This window comes from Hemicordylus capensis, chromosome 2, assembly GCF_027244095.1.
Source record: "Hemicordylus capensis ecotype Gifberg chromosome 2, rHemCap1.1.pri, whole genome shotgun sequence".
NCBI classification, from domain to species: domain Eukaryota; kingdom Metazoa; phylum Chordata; class Lepidosauria; order Squamata; family Cordylidae; genus Hemicordylus; species Hemicordylus capensis.
The window spans coordinates 185,268,689-185,285,536 of record NC_069658.1 but is presented as its reverse complement, the minus strand read 5'-3'; the positions used below and the strand labels follow the sequence as shown (position 1 = coordinate 185,285,536).

The following is a 16,848-nucleotide window of genomic DNA, read 5'->3' as shown; positions in this document are numbered from 1 at the left end:
AGTGGACACAGTACTCCAAGTCAGACCACCCAAAAAACCTAAATCAAAAAAGGCAAATCCTAAAACCAGGCAGAGGTCTCCTAGTCCAGATTCATCATCTAGCACCTCTGTTAGCCCTACCCCCAAGAAGGCTAAGGCTAAGAAAAAGCATTCTATCCTGAGTCTGACTACCACAATTCCCACCGGTCCAGATCCCCATTCATCTGAGGCATCCGACTCAGCCTTAGTGACCTGTGCCACCTCGGCAGCTTCAATGGCCGCCAGAGCTTCTCTACTCTGTGTGGATGACCTCCTCAGCAATCCTCCATCTGACCCAGTTTGCATGCGCCAACAATTACTAAATATTCAAAAGGCACAGGCATTCATGGCAGATGCCACCCTAGACGCAATCCGCTTCTCTGCCCGAGTTTCTGCCGCCTCGGTGGTGGGTAGACGCCACTTGTGGCTCAAAAACTGGCAAGTGGACGCTTCCTCTAGGATCAACCTTACCTCCGTGCCCTACGATTCTACTAAGCTTTTTGGAGAGTCTGCATTACAGGATGTGCTGATAGATTCCAAGGATAAGCGGAAGGCCATGCCATCCTCCGCTCTAAAGAAGTCCAACAGGCCCCCCTTTCGAAGACCCTTTTAATACCGACAATCCAACCAGTCCTTTCAGGGGTTTTCATCCCTTCAGAAGCGCAGACAACAGAACCCAGAGGGTCTTCTGGAACAGGCCTCGCCAATCCTTCAGAGGCTCTGGCTCCTTCAAGCACACCCCTCCTTCAAAACCAAAGCAGCAGCAATTACGCAAGGCCTACCTGGCATGGGGGGCATTTATCTGCATTTCTCCACTCTTGGGAGGCCTTGACATCGGGCAAATGGGTCCTAGACGTCACCAGACATGGCTACAGAATAGAATTTCTCTCTCCTCCCTCCTACAAGTTCCTTCCGACACCAAGGTCCCGATCCTTCGAAAAACACTCCAAAATGCTCCAGGCCATACATCACCTTCTGGACATCAGGGCAATCGAACCGGTTCCTACACTGGAGGAGGGCAGAGGGGTCTATTCTATTCTACTTACAGTACCAAAAAAGGACGGCACTACAAGAGCTGTGCTAGACTTAAAGCAACTAAACAAATCAGTCCGCCGACATTGCTTCTGCATGAAAACCCTAAGGTCAGTTGCGGAGGCACTCCACCGCCACGACCTCCTCGCTTCCATCGACCTAAAGGAAGCGTACCCCCATGTCCCCATTCACCCGGACAGCAGAAGGTACCTTCGCTTCAAGTACGCGGGATGGCATTTCCAATACGCGGCCCTCCCCTTTGGCCTGTTCTCTGCTCGTGTCTTCACAAAGGTCCTAGCGCCACTAGTAGCACACCTCCACCTGCGAGGGGTCCATTTTTTTGCATATCTCGACGCATATCTCGACGACTTGCTTCTACAGTCTCACTCCAGTCAAGAAGCTCAGAAGCCACGTTGTCAGCTCTGAATCTTCACGGCTTCTTGATAAACCATGAAAAAAAGCTATCTAGTTCCTTCCCCCCAACTTTGCCATCTATGAGTCATCATAGACAAGGTAGCGACTACCCTGTCCCTACTTCGAGATCGCCTCCTCACCCTACAATCGGAGGTCAGGTTAGTCTTATCAACTCCAACGACCCCACTCAGCACTCTAGCGAAACTCTTGGGTCTAATGGTGGCCACTATAGACTCTGTGCCATGGGCCCGTTTTCATCTACGCGAGCTCCAATGGTTCCTTCTCCTGCATCAGAAAGCAATAGCCAAGAAATCCAAGATCATGCTGACTCTTCCAATTCAGACCAGGTCCTCGCTTCAATGGTGGTTGGTGACCAACAACCTTCTCCATGGCAAACCCTTTCTGGACTCCCCCAGGGTCATCCTCTCCACCGATGCAAGCAATTGAGGTTGGGGAGCCCATCTCCTGAATATGTCCACTCAAGGACTCTGGTCTCCCCAAGAAAGGGCTCACAGCATCAACTGGAGGGAACTCCATGCCATCCGGCTAGCCCTCCTGGCCTTCCAGTCGTCCCTTCACTCGAGCCCCGTGTTAGTAAAGACCGACAACATAGCGGCCAAAGCATATCTCAACAAGCAGGGAGGGACCCGGTCTTGGTCTCTTCACCAAGAAGCAGTACTTCTCCTCTCCTGGGCAGAACAACATCTAGAGTCCGTAATTGCCCATCACATAAAGGGGGAACTGAATGTAGTGGTGGACTGGCTCAGTCACATGGATGTCTCCCCAGGGGAGTGGAGCCTGCACCCCAGAATCTTCCATCAGATCACGAAGCACATGGGAGTCCCAATTCTAGACCTCTTTGCAGCCCCGTCCAACAAAAAACTGACCAGCTTCATATCAAGATTCCCCTGTCCGGGCGCAACAGCAGTAGACGCCATGTCAGTCCACAGGCCGGAGGGGCTTCTTTACGCCTTTCCTCCAACATCACTCTTGGTGAGAGTGTTTCACAGAATCCGACTCCTTCAGGCAGAAGTCATTCTCATAGCTCCATTCTGGCCCCGTCACCCCTGGTTTCCGGAGCTGCTTCACCTAGCGGTCTCCCCACCCATGAGAGCTTCCTCCTACTCACGACCTGCTCTCGCAAGGACCACTCCTACATCCCAATGCAGCCTGGTTGCGTCTTGCTGCCTGGAGACTGAGCGGCAACTCCTCAGTCAGAGGGGCTTCTCTGGGGGAGTACTAAACACTATGCTAGCTTCTCGCTGGGCATCAACAGAGAGTATACCAGTACACTTGGAGAATGTTCCTGCATTGATGTCCCAGCATTCCATTCCACGGGGTTCTGCGTCGCTTCAGCATCTTCTCCAATTCCTTCAAGAAGGGCTGGAAAAAGGTCTCCGTCCTAACACCCTCAAACGGCAGGTGGCGTCCTTACTGCCAATACTATCCGGCAGGGATTCTCAGATTTCTCAAGCTCACTCTCACCTTCGTTGCTTCTTAAGGGGCGCTTCCCTTCTTTCTCCACCAATAGTCCACAGATTTCCCACCTGGGATCTGCACGTAATTCTTCGTGCTCTTCAATCACAACCCTTTGAACCAATTTGGACCATTCCCATTTGGATCCTCACACTCAAGTTGGCCTTCCTTGTGGCGATTACTTCCGCCAGGAGAGTATGAGCTTCGGGCTTTGTCTGTTAATAAATCCTTCTGCATCTTCCTCGAAGACGTTGTTCTCCTGATCCCTTCCTCCGCCCAAAGGTAGCGTCTCCCTTCCACCTTTCTCAAGACGTGTTCTTGCCGTATTTTTGCCCTCACCCTACCGGAAAAATGGTGGCACAAGTTGGATGTGCATCATTGCCTGAAGGTCTACATTAAGAGTTCTGCATCATTCCGTGTCTCCGACACCATGTTTGTCTCCTTTCATCCTCATTCTATGGGCTCGGCGGTGCCATCTTCTACCATAGCAAGATGGATAAAAGCATGCATTTCTATGGCCTATGAAACCCAGCGCCTCAGACCTCCGGTCTCTATTGTGGCTCATTTGAGGAGCAGCGACAACTTCAGCGGCTTTCTCCACTAATGGATCCGTCAACGAGATCTGCAAGGCTGCCACGTGGACTTCTTCCTCGACGTTCGCAAGGCACTACAAAATCAATGAATACGCCTCAGCCAGAGCCTCCTTTGGACAGTGGGTTCTTCAACAGGTCCTTCCTCAACAGTAGTCCAGACCGCTCCCGCCCGTGTTGGTCAGCTGTGGTATGTCCCAATGAGATGTCCCTGCTTGCAGCAACTGAGAACGGAGCATTGGTTTCACTTACCATGAGGCTTCTTCTGGTTGCTGAAGCCAGGGACATCTCGGCCCACCCAGCTGTGGCGCTCTGGCCTACCTTCTGTCAAAGACCGGGTTAGTAATTCTCAGAATCAGGGCGCTGTTCTGTCTACTTTTCCTTATTTTCTTCTTACTATTTCTTCTTTGTAGGGTGCATGCCTGTTTACGTCCTCTAGGCCTGAAAGAACTGGGGAGGGGTTATCCCCCTCAGGCTCAGGTAGGCGTTACTTATTTCTTATCCAATCAAATTCTGTCCTGCCTTGGAGCTCCTGAAAGGGATAACCCAATGAGATGTCCCTGGCTTCAGCAACCAGAAGAAGCCTTCACGGTAAATGAAACCAGTGCTCCGTTATGCTGAATGTATTCAACAGCAGCATTCCTGCAACCTATTTCTGAGTTGTGAACTACCAGCCAAAGCGCTCTGGTATAGCCAGTACTGAGCTTGGTGCAAGAATCTTCTGACTTGGTTTAATGTACGAAAATGGGTCCCATAGTGCAGGCTGGGGGTTATAGTTCTGTTCTGCTCTGTATGGGGTCTGAATGTTCCCTGCTGTTGATACATCTACTTTTTGGCTTGGTGGTTTTGTGTGCGTGTTTTGAGTTCTTAGCCATGCAATCTCTGCCCATCCTTTGGACAAGAAACTTTAGGCCTTGGTATTTCCCATGTATAAAATGGGTAACGCTTTTCTGGAATGTCTTAGTGTTTAATTCCTTAATATGCTACTTGCGGTGTATTAAACTGAGGCTGAACTACTTACTATGCTTTCAGTTTTTCCTTTGCACTTGTAACACAAGTGGAGTCCAGATCGTAGAAGACTGGCCTGGTATTATCAATGAATGCATTGCTTGGTGGCAAGGGATTGTGTAACCATGCGGTGTACATCTGAAGCTAGCATATTCTCTTGCTTCTGCACCTTCACTGCTAGGCTCTCTACTCCTCAGTGCACGAGCTCCTTGAAAGTGGCCCTTTCGCCCTTAGAAAGGAGGAGACAGATGATACTGCAAATGTTTTAATGAAAAGTCTTGAATTCAGTCCCTGCAACAGCATGGGGCGGGGTGGGGTTCAAAACACACACACACACGCATGTGCACGCACACACACACACACACACACACACACACACACACACACACACTCTTCCCCACACTGGCACACATGGGCCACACTTAAAGCAAGGCCCTGGCTTCTCATTCAAGAGATTGCCTGTAGTGCAAGGAAATAGCATTTTCCTACACTCAGTTTTCCTATGCCACAACTTTGGTTTAAAGACACTAGACACCACTCTTCTTGGGTAACATTACTCTAGCTGCTTTCCATAACTAAAATACTTTGCCCTCACTTGCGCATGTTTGTTCTCTCTCTCTCACACACACATCCACGCACACTCTTTCTCTCTGCTACAGTCTGAGTCTGTAGAATGAAAAAAAGCCAGAACCACAACTCCTAGGTTCCAATCCTATCCCTGGGCTAGGAACAAGGGCTTGGGACTCTAGCTTGAAGCCTGGCCACGGTAACCCTCCTACCCCAGGATAAGCATTCTTCTGTGTCTGTCTTCTGCTTGTGGATTACTCTTTTTATCTGAGCCCAAAATACTCTGGGGAAAGGCTACAGGGGCTCAGTTCACCTTCCCCATTCAGTCCTTCATCACAAACAGCAGAAAGACTCCTGCTCAAAGGCACAACAGTAGCTTGAACATTTTGCTCCTTGGTACCAAGCTTTCAGGAGCAGCTGATTTCTCCGCCTTAGAATGGTAAAAGCTGATCACGGGCAGTAAAACCGTTAAGAAACCTAATGGAAGGAGCTTAGAAACCATTTTTTTTTAAAAAGGCTGAGATTCTTAAAATGCCAAATTATGAACAGATTCTCACAATTCAGCCCCTGCCTACTGTAAAGCATGCATATTAGGGACTGTAGTGTAATTTAAGACCTGTACATCCAGGCAGCAGGGAACAGGGCTCACAAAATGCCCATGGGGTAGGGGAGGCACTATAAAAGGTCTCTTACATCAGGCCCTGGTTTAACAACAATCCATCACAATCCGGGAGAATCCTCCTAGCAAAGCCTGTGAGCACAAACATTAGGTCGGGGTGTGCCAAACTAGTCCATGATCAAACCAGTCCGCAACGAACCGGGCCACTTCAATCGCGGACTGGACCAGCCCTGGCAAAAGGGGTCCAGTCTGCAATCAAACCAGACCTTACCCGGTTTGTCCGCAGACTGGTTTGAGCACCTGTAAAGGGGAATCCAGTGAGGCTCCCCCTTTGCGTCCAAAGATAATAGAAGGCAGTGGGGGAGCGGCGAGAGAGAGGAGCCTTTAGAACTGAAAGAGAAGGTACTTACCAGCAAGCCTTCATGGCACTCCCCACCACTCTTTCAGCTGTGTTTGGAACCTTCCACTTTTTCAGCATGTGCAAAAGCCATCTGCGGCGTGATCAGCAACATGCTGACCATGCCATTTGCGTGCCGCTGCTGCTGCTGAGGAGCGGGGGGAGTGCTGTGCAGGCTTGCTAGTAAGGGCCTTCTTTTTCAGTTTTAAAGTTGCCACTGCTCCCCTGCCACCTTTCATTACCTCTGGAAGCAAAGGGGACTCCTCACCGGATTCCCCTTTACAGGGGCTTGAACTGGCGAGCCGGTTCAGTCGGGTGGACTGGACCAGGCAGTTGGCTTGACTGAACCGGTTCACGGACCAGAATGAATTTGGACGAACTGCACAAACCGGTTCTGTGCACAACCTAACATTAGATACCAGGAACTAACAACCGGCTGGGAATAGGAATCCCTCCCTTCCACTTTACTACCTACATATTGCTACTGCTTTGTCCCCCATGGTAGCCCTGCTGCTATACACCTCCACAGTTCCACCACTAAACTTCCAAGCCAAGGCCACAGGACTTTGCATACGTTCATTCATTTGCATAACAATTTTTGCTTGGGGTGTCGGGGCAGGGGAGATGGGATGTTAGGTGGAAGTTAAGACAGGGGAGGAGCATACACTAGGAGTTGTGGTGCCTCTACCATCTCTCAAAAGTCTGTCTACTCACAACTAAAACGTTACACTGTCATTTCCAGCATTGTCGAACATTCAGCCACAACTTCCAGTTTACCATCCAAAACTTATTTCTCCTTCATTCCGGTTTAAGTCTACTCTCTTGCCCATTTGGGTTGGGAAGGGTGGGAGTCTTTTTTCCCCTGTCTTAAAGGGGCAGGAGGGGGAGAAGAAACCTAGAAGGAACGCTGTGGCTAATTGAAAAAGTCAAACAGCATCAGTCAAGGGATACATGGGGGAAATGGCTACTGACAATCCTATGGAGGCAACCTCTCGGAAAGTAAGAGGGAAGGGATCTTCTGGCTGTGCTTCAGAAATGGCCACAGACTAGTATCTGGGTACTGGGATTCAGTCCAGTGTTACAGCCTCCCACCTAATCAGCCAAAGAGAACAGCCTCTGGTCTCCAGTCCTGGAATGCCCTCCACTTAGGGGGAGGAACCAAGGGGAGAAGGAAACCCTCCACTCCGGCAATGGGAAATCCGTCCAGGCTAGAGAGTCCTCTTGCTTCAGCAGTCGGTCAGTCGGGGCCACATTTGGCCCTAGGAGTTGAGCCATGGGTGCTGCAGGCATTGGCTGGCGGTGGCACGCTCTTCAGGGATGAACTCCATCATGGGCAAGAGAAAGTCTGTGAACTGGGCTGCCTGCTCAAGGGGCCACTCGTATTTCTCCACCAGGACCTCATACAGGCCCCAGTGCTTCAGGTTCTTAATGTGGCGCAGGTCCCCTGCGGACAAAAAAGCAGAGAAAAGGCCAAGCTGGAAGGAGCCTAGGTTTTCTTACTGTTTTTCCTAGGTAAATTACTTTGAGGTGTTTTTTATTTGTTTGTTTAAAGGGCAACATGTAATACTACTACTACTACTACTACTAAAAATAATAATAATAATTATTATTAATAATAATTTTTTCCGGTTAAGCAACAAGTAAGAATAATCGACATAGCAATACCAGGGGATAGCAGAATAGAAGAAAAAGAAATAGAAAAAATAACAAAATACAAAGATCTACAAATTGAAATTGAAAGGCTGTGGCAGAAGAAGACCCAAATAATCCCAGTTAGTAACTGGCGCAATTCCAAAACAACTTGAAGAGCACCTCAACACCATAGGGGCCACAGAAATCACCACCAGCCAATTACAAAAAGCAACTTTACTGGGAACAGCCTATATTCTGCGACGATATCTATAACAACTGACAATAAAATTCAGCCATCCCAGGTCCTTGGGAAGGACTCGATGTCTGGATAAAACAAACCAGTCAATAACACTTGTCTGACTGTGTAAAATAATAACAATCAATCAATCAGAAGTGGAGAGCTACATGTATTTTGTCCTAAAGAACAACAGCTGCACCAAAGGAAGCTGAATTCTGCAACCTGTATAAACTAAGCGACTGCATACAGTTCTATCTTACAGTGCATAATTTATTCTGATTTGTTTGTTATGCTGGGGTAAAGAACTTTGCACGATACTAAAGTCTGACCCCATTGACACTAGAAATCTTATCTGGCCACCTCTGAAGCTCCTGCTACTTCAACAGGCATTGTCTTACATCTGTATAAGTATAAGGGGCAGGTGTATGTGTGAGAACCACCACTTTAAAACATCAATATATAAATAAAAATGGAGATCCTCAGCAAGTTGAATTCTGTGCTCAATACCACACTCTGTAGGGCGGTTTTCATGATTCTAATTAGGGTATGAGACACATCCTACCCAAGTGCGGGAGCTGTGTGTGCTCCCATATTCTGATTGTCTGTGAGTAAAAAGCAAGGGAGGAAGTGGAGGAAGTGACCATGTGCTAAGCAGCAGCTGGCCAGAGGGCTTTTCTTCCTGCCTCAAAGATCTGGGTAAGAAGCAGCCCTCTGACCCAGCTGCTGCTTAGCAGACAATCCCTTCCTCCCCCTCTCTCCCTTGCTTTTTACTCACAGGTGACTGGAAAGTGGGAGCACGCACAAACGTAGGATAAGTCTCCTACCCTAATTAGAATTGTGTAAATCAGCCTTATATTTTCTGTATTCCCATGATTGTAGCACACACATGCACATATGCACCTGCCCCAAAGTTGGACATACTAGATCTAAAATATGCCCTACCATGCTGGAGGTTCAGAACAACCTGTCCATCAAGTTCTTCTAGGGTTCTCAATTGCACAGCTCTTTCGAATTCATGTTGTTCATTCTCTCTCTCTCTCTCTCACACGTACGTACATACACACACTCATCTCCCACTCCTCCTACATAATACACACACACCTCCCACTCCGGCTTTGAACTTCAGCCACATTGGGCAGAGGAACACCTCCAACGTCCCTTCCCAACTCACCTCGCCGGTTGAAGTACTCGCGGGAATAGCGCCCTGAAAGAGCAAAGTGTGGGGGGATATCACCCAGCAGCTCAACAATGTGGGCAATATGATCTGAAAGAGGGGAAAAGAGGAAAACACATCAGAGTCACGGGGCTTACTATAGAAAGGAGTCCCCTGTTCTCTCCCTCCAACTCTTGTTTGCTGGGCCCATGTTACAGCCAATCAAGACAGGGGAAGTCAGTTTATGTATCCTTCGGGGAACGTCCACCCCATCGCATCTGAGTGGCTGGCAAGGTAAAGGGATGGGACCCAAGCAGAGAATGCAAGCTGGGTTCCTCCTTAATAATAAAAATTTAAAAGGTGCTGAAGGGTGACCTTGGAATAATGCATCTCTAGACCTTTCTACCTGCACACCTCAGATCTACACACACAGCCTCCCCAATTTCAAGTTCTCTCAATTTTATCCTTCCAGGCAGAGAAAGCCAAGCCATTCCAATTTCCTTCACCCCACCTGCCCCCGGTCTGAGCAACTTACCTTCATCCCTGGTATAATCCTCACCCGAATGTGGTTCAAAGAGGTAATCGCCAGTGGCCAGCTCAAATGCCTGGCAAGGAAAGAAGGGCCTTCAGTCACTCATGGGGATAATCAAGCCTAAGGGAGTTAAGAGGCTTCTGCTCTTCCTCCTGAACGTTCCATAATGACGTTTCTGTTCACTCTGTATCAGGACCTGAGAGTCCTCCGCAGAGCCTGAATCTGACACAGATCAGTCGGGGATTTGGCTTACATGCCATTACCACCCTCTGGCCAAAAGGAGGACACTCATCAGCTCAGACACAAAGCCTAAACAAGCCATAGCAGTTCACTAGAACTATCTGATTCCTGTCAATGTTTTCAGGACAGGCTTCCTCACAGGCCTAACCAGCAAAGGGATCCTCCTGCTGCTGCTCCTCCCTGCAACAAGAATGCCTTTGACCCCCTGCCTCCCCCACCCCTCAAATTTGGCAGAACTGTGACTGACACCTGAACACACATCCCATCGTGTACCAAGACCAGGCAGCAAGAGCATCCAAGGAGCTGTTTTCAGAGCACAAATAGCTCACCGACGTGTTCTTAGGCTGGTTTACTAGTTGCACAGTTGTGGTGTGGAATCTGCTTCAGTGGCTGCTGCCACATAGTTGAGGTCTGAAGACACCTGGGCAAGTTTGCTCCACACCAGCCAGCCCAAACTTTTTAATTTCAGGCATTTGTACCAGTGCTGGAGGAAATAACCTTTAATGCATTGTGAGCAACTCTGAGCCACATGGAGCCATTTTAAAGCAGCCTCTGTACAGAAGATGTGTGACATACAAACCAGCCGTCAGGACTTTCTACTTAGCCTAGCTTTTGATGGCTTAGGTTGAAGCTTCTAAAGCAGAGGTTCTCAGACTTGGGTCCCCCACATGATTTTGGGCTAAGCCAATGTGACTGGGGATGATGGGAGTTGTAGTCCATCACCACCTTGGGACATAGGTTTGAGAACCTCTCTCAAAGGGTATTCTAAAGCGTGTGACATTTTAGGAGTTCTTGCTTTGATTTTTAAAAAAAACATGCAGCAAATTAAATGTGTTTAATTTCTTCCATTTTTGACAAACTTGCATATGAACATAATCACAATGTAATTTTTTTTCAGACAGTGAAAGAAGGGTGAGGTAACTGGCAATTCAGTAAGCTAAAGCCACTGCATTGTTAGAAAGAAAGGTCACCTTTAGTGTTTCCTTTAAAATCACTAAACTACAGAACCAGTTTGAATTCAAGTTGGTTGAGGGATTGGGCCAGGGTTGTAACTATAATAGGGCAAGCGGAGACAGTTATCTGGGGGCCCACTGCCTCCCCCCCCCCCGCCGAGGCAAGTCACATGACTGACTCCCCCAGCCGTGCACCTGCCTGAGCTTCCTTTAATTGTATTCGTCCTCCAAAACTGATGTGAGTGTTAAGACCTGGAGCTACCAGAACAGCATGTCTTTCTCTAGTACCATTAAATGACTTTCATCGTCCACAATTTACAAAACCTTTTTAAAAATAATTTAGGATGATGTTCTATTGTGGCACATAGGTGTCATTCATATATATATATAAAATTTTACTATGCTTTTTTGTTACCACTATTCAGCCTGATTTAAGATTTCTTTACTTCATGAGCTGAGCTTCAGTGAGGGGGGGCATTTTAAAATCCTGTCTCTGGACCCACTCCAACCTTGCTACGCCCCTGTATTGGGCTCACCCCTTTTGTGCTCTCAGGGACAATCTGAAAGCAGGGTGCTGACCTGTTGCTTTTTGAGCCTCAGTGAGCCTCAGCAAAAGGTCGGCAAAATCCCTCTCCCTTCTCCCAAGTCTGGAGACGGGCGTGGGATTTTCTGAAATCTGTGTTAATCCTTGGAAAGTCTCAAAGTATCTCAGAGGCACATTGCAGCAAATCTCCCACCCTCTGCCATCCATGGGAGAAGGGAGGGGGATTTCGCCAGGATGTTTTAAAGTGTGCTTGCCAGTGGAGAGTGTCCTTGAGCACCGCTGGATAGGATAGAAACCACAAATAAAAGAATGAAGCAAAACAAAACAAAACCCACCAACCAAAATTTGGTACAAAAAGGTAAGAAACAAGAGCTGGGGGAGGGGGCGCAACCCCTGGAACATACCATGCACGCCGTGCTCCAGATGTCAGCCGGAGTGCCGTAGATGGCGCCAATTAGAACCTCCAGCGCCCGATACTGGCGGGTCTGAATGTCCTCTGTGAAATGTTTGTGCTGAGGAGAGCCAAGAGCAAACTGAGAATTCCTCACATGTGGACACACACCCGCAGCACGGCCCATGCCCCTCACCCTCCACCGTACAATCCCCTTGAAGTGAACTGTCCCACCATGACACAGCTGCCTCACCTGGTGCTTGTGTAACCTGCCCACCAAAGCAGAGTTCCACTCCTCCCCCACGCCAACCTCTGGATCACACCTACCACATCACAGCCCATTGCCACCAACAGTGCCCACCATGCTCCTGGCAATATATGCCTTTAACAATACTCTCTGAGGATGCCCATCAGCACACATTCGGAATGCGCTCCCTGCTGAGATGCGATCCTCCCCATCTCTGACTATTTTTAAAAAACATCTGAAGACCCATCTCTTCACCCAAGCTTTTTCAGCTTTTTAAATTTGTAGGTTTTAATTTTATACTGTTTTTAAATTGTTAAACTGTTCTAAACTTTTATATTTGTTTTAATTGTTTTTATGTCATTGTTAACCGCCCAGAGACGAAAGTTTGGGCAGTATACAAGTTAAATAAAATAAGTAAGTACAGTGAGGGAAATAAGTATTTGATCCCCTGCTGATTTTGTCCGTTTGCCCTCTGACACAGAAATGACCAGGCTATAATTGGAATGGTAGGTTTATTGTAGCTGTGAGAGACAGAATAACAACAAACAAACCCTCAAAAGCCCAGTGCCCAAAAGTCAGCGATGGATTTGCATTGTAGTGAGGGAAATAAGTATTCAATCCCTTCACAAAAGATGTCTTAGTACTTGGTGGCAAAACCCTTGTTGGCAATCACAGAGGTCAGACGTTTCTTGTAGTTGGCCACCAGGTTTGCACACAACCCAGGAGGGATGTTGTCCCACTCCTCTTTGCAGATCCTCTCCAAGTCAGAAAGGTTTCGGGGCTGATGTTTGGCAACCCGAACCTTCAGCTCCCTCCACAGATTTTCTATGGGATTAAGGTCTGGAGACTGGCTGGGCCACTCTAGGACCTTCATGTGCTTCTTCTTGAGCCACTCCTTTGTTGCCTTGGCTGTGTGTTTTGGGCCATTGTCATGCTGGAATACCCATCCACGACCCATTCTCAATGCCCTGGCTAAGGGAAGGAGGTGCTCACCCAAGATCTGACGGTACATGGTCCCGTCCATCGTCCCTTTGATGCGGTGAAGGTGTCCTGTCCCCTTAGCAGAAAAACACCCCCAAAGCATAATGTGTCCACCTCCATGTTTGACGGTGGGGATGGTGTTCTTGGGCTCATAGGCAGCATTCCTCCTCCTCCACACATGGCGAGTTGAGTTGATGCCAAAGAGCTCGATTTTGGTCTCATCTGACCACAACACTTTTGCCCAGTTCTCCTCTGGATCATTCAGATGTGCATTGGCAAACTGCAGACGGGCCTGTACATGTGCTGCCTTGAGCAGGGGGACCTTGTGGGCACTGCAAGATTTCAGTCCTTCACGGCGTAGTATGTTACCAATTGTTTTCTTGGTGACTATGGTTCCAGCTGCCCTGAGATCATTGACAAGTTCCCCCCGTGTAGTTCTGGGCTGCTTTGTCACCGTTCTCATGATCATTGCAACTCCACGAGGTGAGATCTTGCATGGAGCCCCAGACCGAGGGAGATTGACAGTCATTTTGTGTTTCTTCCATTTGCGAGTTATCGTGCCAACTGTAGTCACCTTCTCACCAAGCTGCTTGGCGATAGTCTTGTAGCCCAGTCCAGCCTTGTGCAGGTCTACAACCTTGTCCCTGACATCCTTCGACAGCTCTTTGGTCTTGGGCATGGTGGTGAGTTTGGAAGCTGAGTGATTGCTTGCTTCTATGGACAGGTGTCTTTTATACAGGTACTGTAACAAGCTGGGATTAGGAGCACTCCCTTACAGAGGGTGTTCCTCATCTCAGCTCGTTACCTGCATATAGTGAAAAGACACCTGGGAGCCTGAAATCTTGCTGGTTGATAGGGGATCGAATACTTATTTCCCTCACTACAATGCAAATCCATCACTGACTTTTGGGCACTGGGCTTTTGAGGGTTTGTTTGTTGTTATTCTGTCTCTCACAGCTACAATAAACCTACCATTCCAATTATAGCCTGGTCATTTCTGTGTCAGAGGGCGAACGGACAAAATCAGCAGGGGATCAAATACTTATTTCCCTCACTGTAAATAAATAAATAAATAAAATGTCTACACTGGCAACATAGTCCATGTTTTAATTTTCCATGAACATTTGAGTGAAATAGGGTCGATATTTAAATATATCCACTATACACCTGCCAATGAAGTCTGAGGGGCCAAAGAAAAATAACTCAGAAACGTTTCAAGGTGGGGGTGGGGAACAGGGTTGAGTTTTTAATTTTCACAGCCCAGCAAGGAAAAACTGAGAACTCTGTAGATATCTAAGGGCAGAACCTGCATCCATTTGTTAAAGAGCAGGAGAAAGGCTGGCTTAGGAAGGAAGTGGGAGATGAGAAAAGTTTTTTCTTCCCTGTGCTTTCACAGTTGTATATTCTCGCCCTCCAACAGCAGTCTCAGCATCCCCCACCTCCACTCTAATGCTGCAGATACCTCCTTTTCTGTAGAGCATTTTGCAGGGGAGTGCAGGGGCAGGGCGGGGACGACGACACCAAAGCCCCTTGCCATTATTTCTCTGAGACTGACTTCTCTCACCCGAGTCTCCATGTAGCTTAAGGCCTTAACAATCCATGTGCCTTCACTCTCCACAGCCCCTTTCCATGGGCGGCCCTACCAACACTGGGGAGAGGAAAAGCATATGTTCGAATGTCACACTCACCACCCAGCAGGCATTTCCCAGATCCGCTATCTTCACTCTGATCTTGTCTGCATTTTGGGGTTCCAGGGGGTTCACCAAGAATTCAGAGGTGCCAAAAGCTAAGAGAAAGTCCAGGGTGGGTGTGGGTGAGTGAGAAGGAATTAAGTTGGTTTTTTTTAAAAAAAGAAAAGGTCCTGTGGAATGGCGAACCAAATACCTGCCTTGTGTCCACCCCCTAACCTAGGGGCAATACAAGTACTGTGAAATAGCTGTTGTCGAAAGGTTCAGTGTCCGAGGTGGAGCATTCAAATGCATCTCTCCCAACATAAGGTACACCAGCTATACCTGTCCTGAGAGGACATTTGCCCAGAAGAGTAAATCACACAGAAACACATTCGATGTGATCTTTTGAACATAAGAAAAGCCCTGCTGGATTAGGCCAAAGGCCAACATAGTCCAGCATCCTGCTTCATGCAGTGGCCAACCAGGTACGTCAGGGAAAGCAGGTAATTCTTACAGTCACCATTTGGACTGTAAGAATGATGTGGGCCTCCAATTTTAGTTCAGGAAAAAGGCATACCTCAATAGCTATCATAACTTTAGGAAAACTATGGTCTAGGACAGGGCTGCACAACTTCGGCCCTCCAGTAGATATCGGATCACAACTCCCATAATTCCTGACTATTGGTTACTGTGGCTGGGGATGATGGGAGTTGTAGTCCAAAAACAGCTGGAGGGTCAAAGGTGTACAGCCCTGGCCTAGGGGAAGAGGTTGGCCCTAGGATATGGTGAACTGAAAATACCAAGATGGAAGGATAGGATTTTTCTCCCACTTTGGGGTCTACATGTCAACTTGGCCTCCTTGTCCTATGGGGCTTTTTGGGACTGGATCTGGATACTCACTGCTGGGCGAGAGAAGGCCTCCACGCTCTCGCTGGTTAGAAATGCCCGACATGGCTGAGCCGGAGAAAAGGGACCCTGAGAAGCCCGAGGTTGCCGAGTCGGGGCTGAAGCGGCGGCTAGCAGTGTCTGGCGGAGAGTGCCCATTGCAGCTGTCGTAGGCGTTGTGCGTGAAGAAGCCAGAGGATGATGTCAGGCTCTGGGGGCTGCAGGCCAGGGACCCTCCAGAGGGCTCTGCACCTCCAACGGTGGAGACCGAGATGGGGGCTCCATCATGCAGCTCTACAGGAGAGGAAAGAAGAGAAACAAGGTTTCCTCCCGAACTGCGACAAACCAAAAGGCAAGCAGGGGGTGCAGTGGCCAAAGAAGATGGACAGCAGTGGTCCCTCTGATTTTTTTCCATCTCTGTGCGGAATGAGTTTTGTTCTGGGTGGCAGTATCAAGGCAGTGTGTGCGCACCTGCATTCAGAATGGTGCCTTCCTGATTCAACCTGAGCGGGATCTAAATTGAACTGAGCGGACATCCAAAAACTTGTGCGCGCGCACACATGCGCATGCCTTAGAGGGGACAGTGATGGATAGTGCAGTATTTGTGCATGCTCAAGAGGAGGGGCATGGGCAGCAGGGCTCCAGAAATCTGATAGTCCGTGTGGAGTGAAAAAATGATGCCCGGCAAGTGGAAAAAATCCTGACAGGTACCAAGAGAGCTCCAGGAACCATCTGATGGGTAATATTCTGTCTGACTGGTGAACTGAGCCAACATTTCTTGACTCCTGGGCATGAACAAAAGGGCCAACACAGCAAAAGCAGTAAGTGCCCATCAAACAAGCATCAAAGAGTTAGGGTGCAAAATATCCAAACACAAAAATCTACTTATTTTGAGCACCTGGAATATTAGCAGTATGTGTAAAACAAAACAAATCACTATTATAATTATGGCCTAGTTTCACTGAGGGGGTAAAAACTTATTTCTGGGCTGTACCACTTGATTGCAGTCAGGCATCACATGATGAGAGGCTCCTCCATTTAAAAACAACAACTGCAAATAGAGAATATGTAAGAGAAAAGTGTTCTAACCTGGCCTTTTCCCGATACGCTAATTTTCTAACTGCAAATAGAAATTTGCAGATTTTCTATCTGCAAATAGAAATTTGGTGCATTTATCTAGAGGAACATTCAATCTTGTGAGCCCCCAATTTGCACAACACACAATTGGTGTATCAGGGTTTCACTTTGAATTTTACATATG

General features: G+C 48.1%; 1 protein-coding gene across 1 annotated transcript in view; it reads right to left on the bottom strand.

Annotated features, from left to right (window-relative positions):
- Positions 1 to 4,790: 4,790 nt before the first annotated feature.
- SRPK3 (SRSF protein kinase 3) overlaps positions 4,791 to 16,848 on the bottom strand; it is a 42,918-nt gene continuing 30,860 nt past the window's right edge. The window contains exons 9-14 of the mRNA XM_053300325.1: positions 15,603 to 15,881; positions 14,721 to 14,818; positions 11,818 to 11,925; positions 9,680 to 9,749; positions 9,163 to 9,255; positions 4,791 to 7,565 (exon numbers count right to left, since the gene is read on the bottom strand). Of these exons, the coding sequence (XP_053156300.1) occupies positions 7,381 to 7,565; positions 9,163 to 9,255; positions 9,680 to 9,749; positions 11,818 to 11,925; positions 14,721 to 14,818; positions 15,603 to 15,881 (833 nt within the window). The 3' untranslated portion in view covers positions 4,791 to 7,380. The remainder of the gene's footprint in view (positions 7,566 to 9,162; positions 9,256 to 9,679; positions 9,750 to 11,817; positions 11,926 to 14,720; positions 14,819 to 15,602; positions 15,882 to 16,848) is intronic.